Here is a 15,709-nt window from a genome sequence, read left to right as displayed (position 1 = left end):
CAACTATTCAACTTCTCACTAACGGGTTCAGCCTTTGCTTGGTATATTAACCTCCCACCGAACTCCATCCAAAGTTGGGAGGAATTGGTTGAGAAGTTCCATGAATAATTCTTTCGACCAAAGATGGAAATGTCTGTTTCATCATTAGCTAGGATGACTCAAGCTTCAGAAAAATCACCAATGGAATACTTAACAAGGTTCAAGTTGGCCAAGAATTGGTGCCGAGTACCTCTCCCTGAAGTTGAATTCGTCAGAATCGCTCTAAACGGCCTGGAAGTGGAATACAAAAAGAAATTTCTGGGGGCAAATATTTGAGATATGTACGAACTGGCTCAGCACGTTGAGCAGTATGATTATTTGCTCCTAGAGGAAAAAATCTCAAAGTCCTTTGGGGAACGATATAAAAGAATCCCACGGTTAGCTATACATTGGCTGAAAGCGAGGATCCCCAATACACCAGTGTGGACGCGGCTGAAATAGTAATAGACTAACCATACAGTTGCAAGGCATTAGCTCAAATTAGTCCCAATGATGCCAAAACCCACTCGGCCTCTGAAGAAATGATCAAAACGTCAAAAGTTTACACTTTTGATATCACCAAGGCCGATACAATTTTCAACCAGTTGTTGGTAGCAAAGATCATAAAACTTCGGCCAGGACACAACATTCCTAAGGTCGAAGAGTTGAAAGGCAAAACGTATTGCAAGTACCATAATTCAAACAAGCATGCTACCAATAATTATGTCGTGTTTCGTGATGCGATTCAAAGTTGGATTGAGAAGGGCAAGTTAAAATTTCCTGAGAAACAGATGGCGGTTAACGCCAATCCCTTCCCCTCGACGACAATTGGCATGGTGGATGCTCATCTCCCTAAAAACAAAGGAAAAGGGAAGGCCGAATTCGTCCCAGTACAACATGTCTGTAAGCAGGGTGTTCAGCCGAGACTCAAAATTGATTTATTTTCAAATGCACCACCCACGGAGTCTTTAGGGTCGGTCATCATTGAACCTATATCAGGTTCTAGTTCCGAAGAAACTAATGAGTCAACGGTTTTGTGCGGCCGCTGTAAAACACAAATTTCCCTAACCGAACGTAAAGAGAGAACATCTCCGGCTCCAACTTCATATCAGCCGTCCACGGCCGTAGCAAAACCTCTGAAGGAACTCAGTGCCGGCCAACGCCAGCAGGTGTTTGAGAGACTTGGCCCACAGGTACAAACAAAAGATTCAACCCCAGTCAAACGACATGTTGACTTTGACGTGCCATTCTATAATGAGGATTATTACTCGCGTAACTCCAGCAGTTCAAGTTCATTGGTGGGTCGAAAAACCTTCAAGCCACCTAGGCCACGTGACCAACATTGGTACAGTTACAATTCTCCAACTGGCCTGTATACGGCATTATATAAGTGTAAAAAATGTTGTCGCCAGTGGATAGTTTGCATGGCTCGACGACAAGAATCACAAACTAATTCGACTACCCGATGGCAGCCAAAAGAGGCAACAAGAAGCGGCGACGATCGACCTACCCCAACCATTATGGCCGAATTACTTCAAGAGAAAAAGGCAATTGATCGCGACTTTGAAACCACAATTGAAGAATCCGAGAAACGCATCAAGCTCCTTCTTCGGCCCAGAGAAATGAAAGCTCGTCTCGAGCATTTCAAACAAGAAGCCGAAAGTAAGCTTCCCCCATTACCACTGCAGAAACTGTTAATAAAAGTACGGCGCAATCTGCACCCTTAATTCCTCGGTGAATCCTTGGAGTACATGCGGGAATTTCATAAGAAATATTCCGCCAATGACTTGTACGGACTGCCCAAGGCATGTCAAGAAACCCTAGACCTAGCACTAACTTTTCCTGATGCTAAACAAATTATTCAGAAAACCACCGATCTGGCAATAAAAGCTAGGTTCCAGCATATACGTGAGGCTCGAGTCCTTGGCTTTGAAGTCAATCCATACACAGATATAGACACCGCCGAGCTACATTTTTCACTCGAAGACCTTCAACACCTGCGATATCACATCGAAGTCTTCTCGATCGTGTCTCTTTTGAACCTTATGGCCGATAAGGAAAATTGTGTGGCGCGTTTAGATGCATACCTGGACACAAGGAACGTTCAAATCGCTTAGGAAGAACGAGCCCGTAAAGCACTACAAGAACAAAATCACTCTTCGGCAATAAACAGGCTCGATGACGATGACCATAATGAAATAGGTTCAGTCGCGCCCTAAGAGTAGGTACATACCGAGGCGATAAATAATCCGGTTGAAGACACTCCAAAGACTGATACCACATCTACTAATCTGGAAGTCGACGACCAAGACCCGATGGGCCCTTCGGTCTTCGAGCACATGGAAATCAGCATGGTCCATGTCTTTCAGGGTGAATTTCAACCGAGAACCCACCAGTCAAATTTTTTGGATAGGGAAGTGGCTGCCAAAGAAGCGACACAAGTAGATTTCATCACTACTGAGGAAGATGAGGAAATCAGTAAAGACGACAAACTTAAGGTAACCCTGGTCGAATTGTTTCCCCGTTTTCCTTCTGTTAATCTCCAACATCTAAAGCCGTTATACGTCATGGTTTATATTGAAGGATACCCCATTTCCAAGGTGTTTGTCGACTGTGGAACTACAGTCAACATCATGCCGATTTCCATCATGAAGGCATTATGCCACTTCAATGACAAGCTCATATTTATGCATATGACCATCAAACCTGCATGACATCTCTACCCTTAATAGACACTCTCCTCAGATTTAGCTTATAATTCCTGGGTGGTACGTTCTACTTCTAGCCATTTGGACTTAGTTGGTGATCTTATGACAATTCTTGCCAACTATTTTCCAACAATAGTAATTAGTGGAAGGAGTAAAGATAAGGTAATGATTAAGTCATCATTATAATCTCGAGAAAATTTGAAATATTCATCAACAAACACTGTGTTGCACATAAAAGAATTTTCTCATTTAATTTGGTTCTACAGGTAAAAGGATTTGTACAGTTAAATAATGTATATTATGCTAGAAGCCATGGGATGGATATAATGGTCCCACCAAGGCCACTAAAGCCCTGCGATGGCAAGCACCACACTACAGCTATGGATTAAAAGGTCAGTGAGGCCGCAAAGATGCAAACAGCTAGGTCGCACACAGAGATGCAAGCAGTGAGTTCAGGACACTAATGTCGATTGTGGAAGAGATAAAGATGAGTTTTGAGAGAGATGAAGATGATTTTTAAGAAAGAGAGAGACAAACAGATGCAAATAGTGAGTTCAGGGCATTGATGTCGAATAGTGGTGCAAAATTTTACGACTAGTCTAGTTGAACTAATTAAAACATAACATTCAATATATGGTGCGATTTCGGTTTCGGTTTCGATGCAGTTTTGAAAACCCAAAACCGAAACCAAACCATTTTCTTTGCTGCAGTTCGGTTTTGAAACCACAACCGTTTCAAAATCGCAAAATCAAACCGTTCAGTGCGGTCCGATTCGATTTGTGTTTCGGTTTCGGTTTTCAGTTCCAAGTGCCCACCCTTAGTGGGGATCAAGATTGGGGGTCGGTTCTTGACTGCCTCGAACCGATGATTTCGGTGGATATGAATTCCCATCTAGCAAGGCCCATTGAGATGGAGGAGATTCGTGAAGCTGTCTTTCAGATGAGATGATCAAAGGACCCCTAGGCCTGATGGTTTCCATGGGGTATTCTTCCATTCCTTATGGGAAACCATTGCCGAGGATATTCGAGGCTTTGTTCTTAAGTTTGCGAGTGGGATTGGGAGTACCAGAAATTTGAACGCCACCCATATTGTTTTAATTCCAAAGACTCCAAGCTCGGAATCTGTAGGGCAGTTTCACCCTATAAGTCTATGTAACTACTTATATAAACTCTTCTCTAAGATCTTTGCAAATCGCTTTAAACCATGGCTGCCAAATATTTATCTCTCCGACTCAGAATGCCTTCAACTCAAGAAGGTGAAAAAGAGTTTTGAATTTGTCATGAAGATTGATATGGACAAGGCATATAATCGTATAAAGTGGGATTTTCTTGCAGCGGTGAATTGATATGGTGATGGGGTGTGTTACAACGGTGAATTTAATCAATGGTGAATTTCTCTATGCTTGTTAATGGTCAACCTGGAAAGAAATTCAAACCGTCTCGAGGGCTGCAGCAAGAAGACCCGTTATCACCATACTTATTCCTCTTTGTGAGTGAGGTGCTTGACAAGCTCCTAAAAGGGGTTTCTGATCGTGGCTTCTTATATGCCATTAAGCTCAATGATATCGGGCTTCCTCTCACTCATCTCCTTTTGCCGATGACACATTAATTTTTATAAAGGCCACACCACAAAACTGCCACAGTATTGATCTTCTACTCAAGGCCTACTATAGGGCGTTGGGTCAGGACGTTAGTGCACAAAAGTCATCGATTTTTTTTTTCTTTTCAGAGCTAATACGCCGAAGCATGTCCAGAGAGAGACGTGCACAATTCTGGGTATGGCACAGGTCACGGATCTTGGTCAATACCTCGAGATCCCAACGGTGTGGGGTCACTCCAAACTAGCTGCGCTTGCCTTCGTTAAGGAGCATGTATTGGCAAGGATCCAGGGTTGGAAGCAAACATTTCTCTCACAAGCGGGGCGTGAAGTTCTTATCAAAGTAGTTGTACAAGCTATCCCGGCATACCTTATGAACGTTTTTAGATTTCCAGATACTCTTTGCCGGGAGATTGACTCTTCCATGGCGCAGTTCTAGTGGGGCCAAAAAGTAGGGGAGCAGAAGATCCATTGCTGGAGACTTATCAGTGAGCCCAACTTGCTCTGGACTCAAGTGCTCAAGGGAAGATATTTTCCTAATTGCTCGTTCTTGGAGGCAAATTTCTTGGCAGGAAGAGAGGTCATTGCCGCAGGATTTCATTGGCAGATTAGGTTATCGTGTCACTCGGAATTCTGTAACCTTATTCCATGTTTGGCTTGTACACATGTATGAATGGGTCTATGGGAGTAGAGAGGACTGGATGCACTCTATGGCTTTGATTGCGTTCACTTGTTGGAACATTTGGGTCATTCGAACCCCATCTTCGTTTATGCGGGTCCTGAACAAAGACGGACTACCTTGCCCTCCTAGTTAGCGTTTTGTTGGTCGTAAGGGATTGGCATGACTGTGTTCCTTGCCTTTTTACCTTCCTTACTTCCAGTTATTTTACTACCCCTTAGTATAAAATAGCATTGTGCCAAAACTTAAATTAATGGGTAAGTAAATTTTAACTCAAGTGCTTAAGAATGACTACCGATGTACTGATAGTCAATTATTCAATTCCATCATATTGGTTAGAGCGAACATAATCCCGCTATGCACTTATTTTATAGCTTTGCTCTCTATAATTTAAATTAGTTGAAAGTAACATAAGCTTGTAAGGAAAAAACAACTTCCAATTAATTTATAGTATACCTTTCCCAATTTTCCATTAGTATTGTGATAAGGGTGACAAATAAATTGCAAAAGAAGTAAAGGAAATAGTTTCATGATTGTGTTTTGGACTAACATATTAGTTTCATGCACTGTAACGGTCCAGTGATATTTCTCTTCACTTGTAAGTAAGAGGTCTTAAGTTCGATTCTCGCCAAAAGCAAATTTGAACCATAATATTGCTAGCTCATTGTGAGATTTAGCTCACTCCCTTTCCCTTAGTGTAAATAATACCGTTTGTTCAAAAAAAAAAAAAAAACATGTAAGTTGCATGCTGAGGAGCGGAAAAGCAAACTTGTTTCTTTAGCAACGGTCCAACAAATAAAACAAAGAACCCCTCTAGAGGATCCATTAGCATGCATGAGCATCCAGTTACAGCATTCAATGAATTCTGGAGGGTGCCTGTCTTCTAATTCTTGTTCCACCAAGGATATCAGAGAAGCTAAATCAATTTAACACTCGGAGCTAACTGATATTCAACTTATATTACTAGTTTAAGAAAATCCCGGTCGGAGATGTCGTAGTTTAGTTGATCTGAACAACTAAGTTGACTAAATATGAACAAAAGACCTCACGGGTTCATTGAATAAGCAAAATTGTTGCTGAAACATCGGTTGAAGGCAATGCCAAAAGAAAATGGTCATCACCTGATTTCTGTAGACTGATTGCTAGACAAAACTGTGAACCTAAATTGCTGTCATGCCACCCCTAGTAGCCATCGACTGGGTGCATCTATCCAATGATTCCAGTGAATAGTGATCCATGAACACCAGAAAAATCTTGAAACGCAACTGCGATTGCATAATATTTACTTTGAAGATCTTACTGATAAATATTTCACTATTGAGTAGCAGTATAACAGTGCCATTTTGAACTCAGTTGAACACGCCACCAGACGAAATACTTCCTTCTATAAACTTAACCTTGGCGATAGCATATGAATGTCATCACAAATCCTTCTCAGCAAATCGCTTGCCCTGAAATAGTTCAAAGATGCGTAAATATTTCTTTGCACAAAGCTCAGTAAAGGATACAAATGAGAAACCAGGTTAGTGAGTGTGTGCAGTGCAATACTGAACCTTTTTCAAATTACAAGGCTTCCTCTTTGGTATCCAAACTGTTGGGACGTTTGAGTTCCAGCATTTACAAATAACTATTTATTAAGTTAACCAAACAACCGTCCAACTGGGGAAAGAAAGGTACATGACATCTGAAGCAGGAGATTTGAGTCTCAAGTTTATTAAGAACAGAGAAATATTGGAAAATTGGAGGGTGTTGAAATACGTGAGAGATGGAAATGAGATGAATGAAACTAATCTGGCAAGATTCTCTCATGCGATGGATAAGTAGAAGCAAAACAGAGTTCTCGATTTCATAAGTTTTCTAAGACCCCCACTACATTTGTTAAAAGAGGTCTGGAATTATTCACTTCCTTCTGTTTCCATCCATCAAGCAAACAGGGTAGAATTACTTCATCCAACGACTCGGTAAGTTATATTGGAAGGTGGATAAAGCTGTGTTGAAGTTCTTTTGCAATGTAAAAAAAATATTACTAGATGGCCTAACCTCAACAAAATTGCAAAATTTACTGCCACTGTGGTCCATTGGCATGGAACAGAAAAGCCTCATAAATTAGAAGAGTCCCAGCTGGCATACACAGCATCAATGATTTTCTCATGTAGTGTGGCCCCGGAACAAACAACTATGCCCCTGTCAAGTCCTTCTAAGTACGGTCCCTTTGAGAAGTCCAGGGGACGCCCTCCAGCATCAGTTATGACACCTCCGGCCTCTTCTACAATGACAAGACCAGCAGCGTGATCCCATATCTTCTCCTTGTATCCAGTCCTTGCAAACTTCATGAATAGCTCAGCATCTCCTCGAGCTATGGCTGCATATTTCACCATGCTATAGACACGCAGGGGCTGATTTCTACCATATGATATGAAAGGAAAATATCAAATTAGAGCACAAGTAAAACTATAGTTGCCAGTATCTTCCTACCCCGGTAAAAAAGGCGTGCAAGGTGGCAAGGTGGCTTTGAGATTCACATCATTTACCAACCAGAGAAAGATAAGAAACTCAAAGGAGAAGGTACCATTGATAACAACGAAAAGGAATTAAAATTAGGATTTCCAGTGACTCACTTTTAATCTTAATTGACCATCGATCACATTGCCTCGTACTTAAAAAACATATCATTAAGCAATTGCCTCGAAGAAAAGCAAGGTAACTATTAAAAAATTCCAAATAACAGGCAATACACATACTTGTTCTTATAATCTCTTACTCCCTATCTAATTTCTCAGAACTTGAAAATAGGACCATGAAACAGAAGAAACAAACAACAGCAGGACAACAACCTAGGCGATACTTGTGATGAAAAATCACTCATATCATTAAAACACTATGCTAGGTTTTTATAACAAAATGTCGTCAACCTGGAAATATCTCTTTATTATACCTCTTATATGTAATTAAAAAGAAACTAGAAAAGGGAAGTGCTCCTATACTTGATAACTCATTTCACTCTTCTGTTTGCAGTTTTCTCCTCCCATTACTCTTCACCTTTTTCATTAAGTCCTGGTTTCATTTGTTAGAACAATGACCATCCAAGTGGGTGCATAGAAATAAATAAGTAAATAAATGTACCTAAGCCCTACGCTGTGAGCAAGTCCTGCTGTGAAGGAGTGGTCTGAATTTGCTCTCTCAACAGGTTCACAACAAGTAGCCAGCGCGGGGTCATCAATGGAAGAAACCTGAATAAGTCTTGCAGAATTTGGCCACACAAACTTCTTATCCCCACGGATTGGTGGCTGCATCCATGCCTTACCACTGCCTCTCCTTGCATACATCACACAACCTCTTTCCCACATATCCTCAGAAGGGGGAGACAACTTTGACATGACTTCATGGTACTGATAATGATAACTGAGCAATTCTTTATTCATTGGGTAATTAGGGCACCCAAGTACTCCAATAACAACTTTTCCATCCTCAATCAATGCTAAAGCTACAGCGTATTGATCACCACGCACAAACCCTAGTGTTCCGTCAACAGGATCAAGTACCCAATGTTTTCCTTTGGGGCCTCCCGCTGAGTTGCATTGGCTGATAGCCTCAAGAACTTGAGAGGTGTTGAGGGATTTTGGTGGACTTTTAAGACCATACTTGGGGGCTCCAGCTAAGCATTCATTAACAGTGTTCACAACAGCTTCCAGCAAACCTGCTGAGTCAGCCTGAGAGAGAGTTTGTACATCTTCTTCAGCAATAATGGATACATTCTGACTTCCAAAGAATTCAGACAGCATCCAGCTAACGGTTGCTTGCACACTCCAATCTGTTCATGCACAATGTCAATCAAATTAGCGCAACTTCGTAGAAGAGCACCAAGCTATTTCTGGCGCGTAAAAGTTCTTGTAAGGATATTAAACCAACTTACAGTAAACAAAGAAAATCATCAATATAAAGGGTAAAGATAAAAACAAAATCCCTTCTTATCTAAAGCTTACACATTCTCCAACTATGATCACATAACGAAAGACAAACTTCTGTGGCTCATTTGTGTTTTATCAAGCTTCACAATGATAAGCAACATATCGCCCACCAACAAACTATGTTGTAGGCCTTAATTTTCTTGATAGTGTGGTAGCAGCTAAAAGGTTATCTTAGCCTCAAATTAGTACTATCATCTACTAGAAGAATGTAACCATTCTTCGGACAATGAAACAAGATATTTCAAATTTTATGCAAGACACAATAGAAACTAAACAGGTGTTCCCTGCATTTCTATAAACTGATGATAATTGTGTTTTCACATAATGCTCTTACACAATCTATAAGTTGTACTTGAAAAATACTCCACCCCCATCCCCGTATCAACTTTAAAAGACAAATGTGTACTAATTAGCCGACAGAAATCATGCTCCATGTACTAAATGCTCTTATAAATATCATTTTACATTTCAAGAACATACCATCAGACTCTTCCCCAGCAAAGTTCATCTAGTGGTCAATCCCTCATACTTAAATTGTACTTGAATAAGAAGATTCTGGTCCGTCCCACACTAAGCGAAAAACCTACTCCATAACGATGCAAAAAAACCTCTAAGACAATGCACCTAATATCAAGTACCTAAATACATCAAGGACCTATATATATAGTCCTTAAAAATTAAACTTGCGTTGTCCAGATATTTCGAAAATTTGTTCATCGTAACTTGTAAACATAGATAGAGTATCATTATCAACTTAACTAAAAGGCAAACCAATTCAAGAGCTATAAATACATGACGCTGTATCGCGGAACCCGCAGTGAGATTCAACCTTAACACTATCTAGCAAAGGTACTACATTGCACTAGTTTGCCAAAATTAAGGAACACACAAACAGACAAACAGCAGAACATTTCTCAAATCCATTTCTCTCGACGCCAAAAACTTTAACAATCCCACCACCAAAAACCTCCGAAATCAAAGGAAAGATAACCAAATAACGAACTTTCAATTCATAGTACCTGCGACAGTCACAGGAGAATCATCGTCCTTGGACTTAACGAGGCTACTGCCACCTGACACCAAACCCTCCTGCAGCCTCTGACACAGAGCACACGCCATGTGAACCACTCTCACCGCCACATCCAGCTCCTCCCCGTATTTCTCGCCCTCCATACCTCAATTCCAACAACTTCCGACAACACCCAGATGGAGATAATTCAAAAACGAGGAGAAAGTATCAATCTTTGAGGTAACAACCTGGGGATTCGTGCAAATTAAGGTTCCTATGTTCTTGGGTTGGTAATTTTTGAGGTTTTTTTCCGTGTTCTGCAATGGCAATGGCATTCAGAGATGCAGTACCTTTTGGTAAGTCAAAAACTTGGGGTTCTTTTGTTTGTGCTGTGGAATTTTCGCTGGTGGCATTTGTGTTTTGTGGGATTTGTGTGTTTGGGTGGAAGGAAAGTTGGAAAAAAGCGCATGGAGAATGATAGTGTCGCAAAGGGTTACGTTTTTATTGTTAGGGTCCATTCTGGAGGCCTTAATATGACCACACCTGTCTCTTTCTTTCACAAGCTTTACTTCTTTTTCTTTCATACTTATGTGTATGTGGCGAACTGTGTGTGAGGCGATGCGGAAAACTTGTATGAAACGAGTGCACCGATATCTCAAAGCTACTTTAAGAAATCTGAGTTGTTTCCTCTTAGGTGGTGGGCTTTAGTTGATTCAACTTTCGACAAAAAAAAAAGTTAGTTGGTTTAGCTAGTGTACTTGTAGATCTAAATTTAAATCTCTCACATTGTAGTTCAAAAATAGAATATCGCCTTTGTAAAAGAAATACATTTAGAAGCGAAAATGTGGAATGAGGTGCAAGTCTTTTGAGCCTTTTTGTTATAATTAAAAGTTATTGTTGAGAGTTAATCCCATGTTGAAGAAATAAGGAATCTTAATTATAAGTTGAGTTACTTCTCATATTGTCAATTGATTTTATGGTGAAACCTCAATTTTCTCCATGGTATTGGAGCATGTTATATCATGTGTGAAGCCCAACAACTACATATGCTCCACATTACTCGATTGACCATATGCTAGGGTCGTGTTGAGAGTTAATCTGACATTGGGAAAAGGATCTTGCATGTGTTTTTATAAGTAAGTAATTGAGTTACTGTCCATATTGCCAATTGATTTTATGATGGAACTTCAATTTTCTTCGGTTATGAAATAGTATTAAAAGTTGAAGCGGCTTGCATTATGAGCATGTATTTTCTGCATGAGTCATGTTTTCTTGTCACTTAATAACCAATGATGCATTGTCATCTATAGATATATTTAATATCAAAGATTAATATTAAAATATAAAAACACATTCATTTAATATAAACTTTGAAGAATGCATATCCTCTCTGGAGCAGTTTTCTCCGATCCTCTGGAGCAAAAGAAACATGTCAAAATTTCACAACAGCTATTCTCTCCCTTCGCCGCTATCTCCTTCTCCTCTCACCACCTTTATCGGATCTGCATCTCTATGGTGAACGCGACCATGAATTTGTATGAAGCTTTAGGCCTCTACTCATCTCTTTTTTTTCTTCTGAACAAAATCCAGTTCTCCATATATTGGGAAAGCAAAGAAAACCTGAAAGATTTTCATGGAGGCTTTCTAAGACAAGGGGGAGAGCAGAAGGGTGAGCGAGCCCAAAGCGCTATGGGAGAGGGACACCACGACAGCATGGGTGAGGGATTCACTTTGAACCGCACAATTTTACATGAACGGTTTAAAATTGTTTGGTCTAGAAGGTCTGACAAAAAATTGCTCCAAAAAAGACCGGGATCCTGCACGTGCCCAGCCTCAATGTCACTTCCCAAACCCTTTCCCAGATCTATGAAAGGTGAAACGTTGAAGGTCCTCAACAGGTAACATAAATGAACAAGTTTTTTATTTTTTTATTTTTGAGCTGCTGAGGGCCGGAGCTCGTATGGATACATTACTTCATTGTTCTATGGGGTGTTGCACTAAGCACAGACTCGGATCGGGTCGCAAAGTTTTTTCTTCTGGAGTACCTCAGCGTGACATGAGCGTAAAGGGGTTCAAGAACCAACTTTCTTTTTATAAGGGCTAAAATCATTTATTTTGGCTTTTTGACCCCATATTGTTGGGTGGATCTCGAAAGATATGAAAGATCTCCCTCCAAGTCGTACATACGACTTTCATTGAATATGGATTTCCACATAATTCAATATGTATCTATGAGATCAAATATGGAATTTTATTTACTCACTTTAAATTGAGTAGCCATTTCCCTCCTTTGCCTGCGAGGATTCGAAATCCTGTATTTTACATATCCATACAATTGAGTCCTTGAGTTTCCAAAATAGTGTATAAAATAAAGAAGTGCTTTGAATCATTACTATTTGACTCGGGCCTATTCTAAAAAAGTTGAGGCATTTCAAATTGTTTGTTGACACAGACAAAATCAAGGAAAACCTCTGAAATTATTTCAACATTGGACCTTGGACATATAATAGTTCTGAATAGAATCTCTTTAGAGTATTTCTATTGATTAGTCATGTTATATAGGCCCAAGTTGGACATCCAATTGCTTCAATTTGAATTATATGAAGGATGCCTTATATATATTATATCAAAAATATATATTATTATATCAAAAACAGAAATATTTACCATTCGAAAAGAGGAAAAAACAGGGTCTTTGTCAAAAGAGAAATGCCTTAAGAAATGGCGGATGTATAAAACCCTCTCAACGAGATAGTGCTTTCTCAACTCTCTCAAAATGGAATATATTCCAAACATATATGACATGGTTCCTTACCTCGACAGGATACAAATATTTAAATTTGATATTTTTAGATACTTTTTTCAAACCTATTGCTGATACTAAGTAGCAGCCAAAAATTTGTATCCATTTTTCATGATATTATGGATGGATCAGACATATCATGGTGAATTCTTCAGAAAAAATTGTGTCTTCCACAATGGAATTTGATAAGTGATATTTCGATTTACATAATCTTCTTTTGTCTGAAGAAATGATTCATTGAAATAATGAGTCACCATTGATATCAACACATCTGAGATCACCAAATGTTTGAGAGTTCCTCTATTCAATCCTTTTCCTTCTTCTTGTTGTTGGATATCTCGTTCGTATACATCTTCTCTTTGTTTCTTGAGCCTATAGTGAGTTACAGACAAAGTTCGAAAGGGTCAAATCTTTGATGATTCCATTATACATGATTGAGTTACGAAAACTTCTAGATAGGTATCCTACATCTGAACTGAATTATTTTTGGTTAAAGAATCTCTTTCTAGTTGCTCGGGAACAATTAAGAGATTCTCTAGAAGAAATATGGGCTTCTGGCGGCAACATGCTATGGGGTGGTGGTCCCGCTTATATGGTCAAATCAAACATTCTAAGAAGAAATATTTGAATATCAATCTCATGAATATTATCGATTTCATAAGTATCATATCAAATCTCATCAATCGAATCACTTTTTCGAGAAATACGAGACATCTAAGTCATACAAGTAAAGAGATCCATTCATTGATAAGAAAAAGAAAAAAACGTGAACAGTGATTGGATTGATGATAAAATAGAATCCTGGGTCTCGAACAGTGATTCAATTGATGATAAAGAAAGAGAATTCTTGGTTCAGTTTTCCATCTTAACGATATAAAAAAGAATTGATCAAATTCTATTGAGTCTGACTCATAGTGATCATTTATCAAAAAATGATTCTGGTTATCAAATGATTAAATAACCGGAAGTAATTTACTTAAGATACTTAGTTGACATTCATAAAAAATATCTAATGAATTATGAGTTCAATACATCATGTTTAGCAAAAAGACGAATATTCCTTGCACATTATCAGACAATCACTTATTCACAAACCTCATGTAGGGATAATAGTTTTCATTTCCCATCTCATGGAAAACCCTTGTCTCTCCGCTTAGCCCTATCTCTCTCTAAGGGTATTTTAGTGATAGGTTCTATAGGAACTGGACGATCCTATTTGGTCAAATACCTAGCGACAAACTCCTATGTTCATTTCATTACAGTATTTCTGAACAAGTTCCTAGCTAACAAACCCAAGGGTTTTCTTGTTAATGATAGTGACGATATTGATGATAGTGACAACCGTGACTTTGATACGGAGTTGGCTCTTCTAACTATGATAAATGTGCTAACTATGGATATGATGCAAAAAATAGACCGATTTTATATCACCCTTCAATTCGAATTAGCAAAAGCAATGTATCCTTGCATAATATGGATTCCAAACATTCATGATATGGATGTGAATGAGTCGAATTACTTATCCCTCGGTCTATTAGTGAACTATATCTCCAGGGATTGTGAAAGATGTTCCACTAGAAATAATCATGTTATTGCTTCGACTCATATTCCCCAAAAGTGGATCCAACTTTAATAGCTTCGAATACATTAAATACATGCACTAAGATACAAAGGCTTCTTATTTCACAACAACAAAAGCACTTTTTCGCTCTTTCATATACTAGGGGATTTCACTTGGAAAATAAAATGTTCCATATTAATGGATTCGGGTCCATAACCATGGCTTCCAATGTACGAGATCTTGTGGCACTTACCAATGAGGCCCTATCGATTAATATTACACAGAAGAAATCAATTAGAGACACTAATATAATTAGATCTGCTCTTCATAGACAAACTTAGGATTTGTGATCCCAAGTAAGTTCAGTTCAAGATCATGGGATCTTTTTCTATCAAATAGGAAGGGTTGTTGCACAAAATGTACTTCTAAGTAATTGCTCCATAGATCCTATATCTATTTATATGAAGAAGAAATCATGTAACGAAGGGGATTCTTATTTGTACAAATGGTACTTTGAACTTGGAACGAGCATGAACAAATTAACGATACTTCTTTATCTTTTGAATTGTTCTGCCGGATCGGTCGCTCAAGACCTTTGGTCTCTACCCCAACCCGATGAAAAAAATGGAATCTCTTCTTATAGACTCATTGAGAATGATTATAATCTAGCTTATGGCCTATTAGAAGTAGTAGACACTCTGGTGGGATCCTCACGGATAGAAAAATATTGCAGTCAGTTTGATAATGATCGAGTGACCTTGCTTCTTTGGCCCGAACCAAGGAATCCCTTAGATATGATGCAAAATAGATCTTGTTCTATCGTTGATCAGAGATTTCTCTATGAACAATATGAATCGGAGTTTGAAGAAGGGGAATAAGTCCTTGACCCGTAACGGATAGAGGATGATTTATTCAATCACATAGTTTGGGCTTTTAGAATATGGCGCCCTTAGGGCTTTCTATTTGATTGTATCGAAAGGCCCAATGAATTGGGATTTCCCTATTGGGTCAGGTTATTTCGAGGCAAACGGATCATTTATGATGAAGAGGATGGGCTTTAAGAGAATGATTTGGAGTTATTGCAGAGTGGAACCATGTAGTACCAGACATAAGATAGATCTTTCAAAGAACAAGGCTTTTTTCGAATAAGCTAATTCATTTGAGACCATGCAGATCCACTCTTTTTCCTATTCAAAGATCAGCCTGTATTTTCACATCGAGAATTCTTTGCAGATGAAGAGATGTCAAAGGGGCTTCTTACTTCCCAAACGGATTTTCCTACATCTATATATAAACGCTGGTTTATCAAGAATACGCAAGAAAGGTACTTCGAATTGTTAATTCATTGCCAGAGATGGCTTAGAACC

General features: G+C 39.0%; 1 protein-coding gene across 1 annotated transcript; it reads right to left on the bottom strand.

The window, feature by feature from the left end:
• Positions 1-5,745: 5,745 nt before the first annotated feature.
• On the bottom strand, positions 5,746-10,483 carry LOC137743478 (3',5'-bisphosphate nucleotidase AHL). The gene is made up of 4 exons (XM_068483378.2): positions 9,989-10,483; positions 8,125-8,812; positions 7,042-7,404; positions 5,746-6,452 (listed from the first exon to the last, which is right to left on the bottom strand). Exons 1-3 carry the CDS (start codon positions 10,140-10,142, stop codon positions 7,101-7,103), a joined length of 1,146 nt encoding a protein of 381 aa, XP_068339479.2. The 5' UTR covers positions 10,143-10,483; the 3' UTR covers positions 5,746-6,452; positions 7,042-7,100.
• Positions 10,484-15,709: the final 5,226 nt, after the last annotated feature.

The sequence above is a fragment of the Pyrus communis genome, chromosome 11, assembly GCF_041283825.1.
Source record: "Pyrus communis isolate YQ-2024b chromosome 11, ASM4128382v1, whole genome shotgun sequence".
Classification (NCBI taxonomy): domain Eukaryota; kingdom Viridiplantae; phylum Streptophyta; class Magnoliopsida; order Rosales; family Rosaceae; genus Pyrus; species Pyrus communis.
Note: the sequence above shows the minus strand (reverse complement) of the source record. Positions and strands in the feature narration are given on the sequence as shown.

Coding starts and splice junctions, on each gene's coding strand:
- LOC137743478 (XM_068483378.2), bottom strand. CDS start 10,142: ATGGAGGGCGAGAAATACGGGGAGGAGCTGGATGTGGCGGTGAGAGTG. Junction 8,813..9,988: donor TTCTCCTGTGACTGTCGCAG/GTACTATGAATT, acceptor GTGCATGAACAG/ATTGGAGTGTGCAAGCAACC. Junction 7,405..8,124: donor GCTCACAGCGTAGGGCTTAG/GTACATTTATTT, acceptor ATCATATGGTAG/AAATCAGCCCCTGCGTGTCT.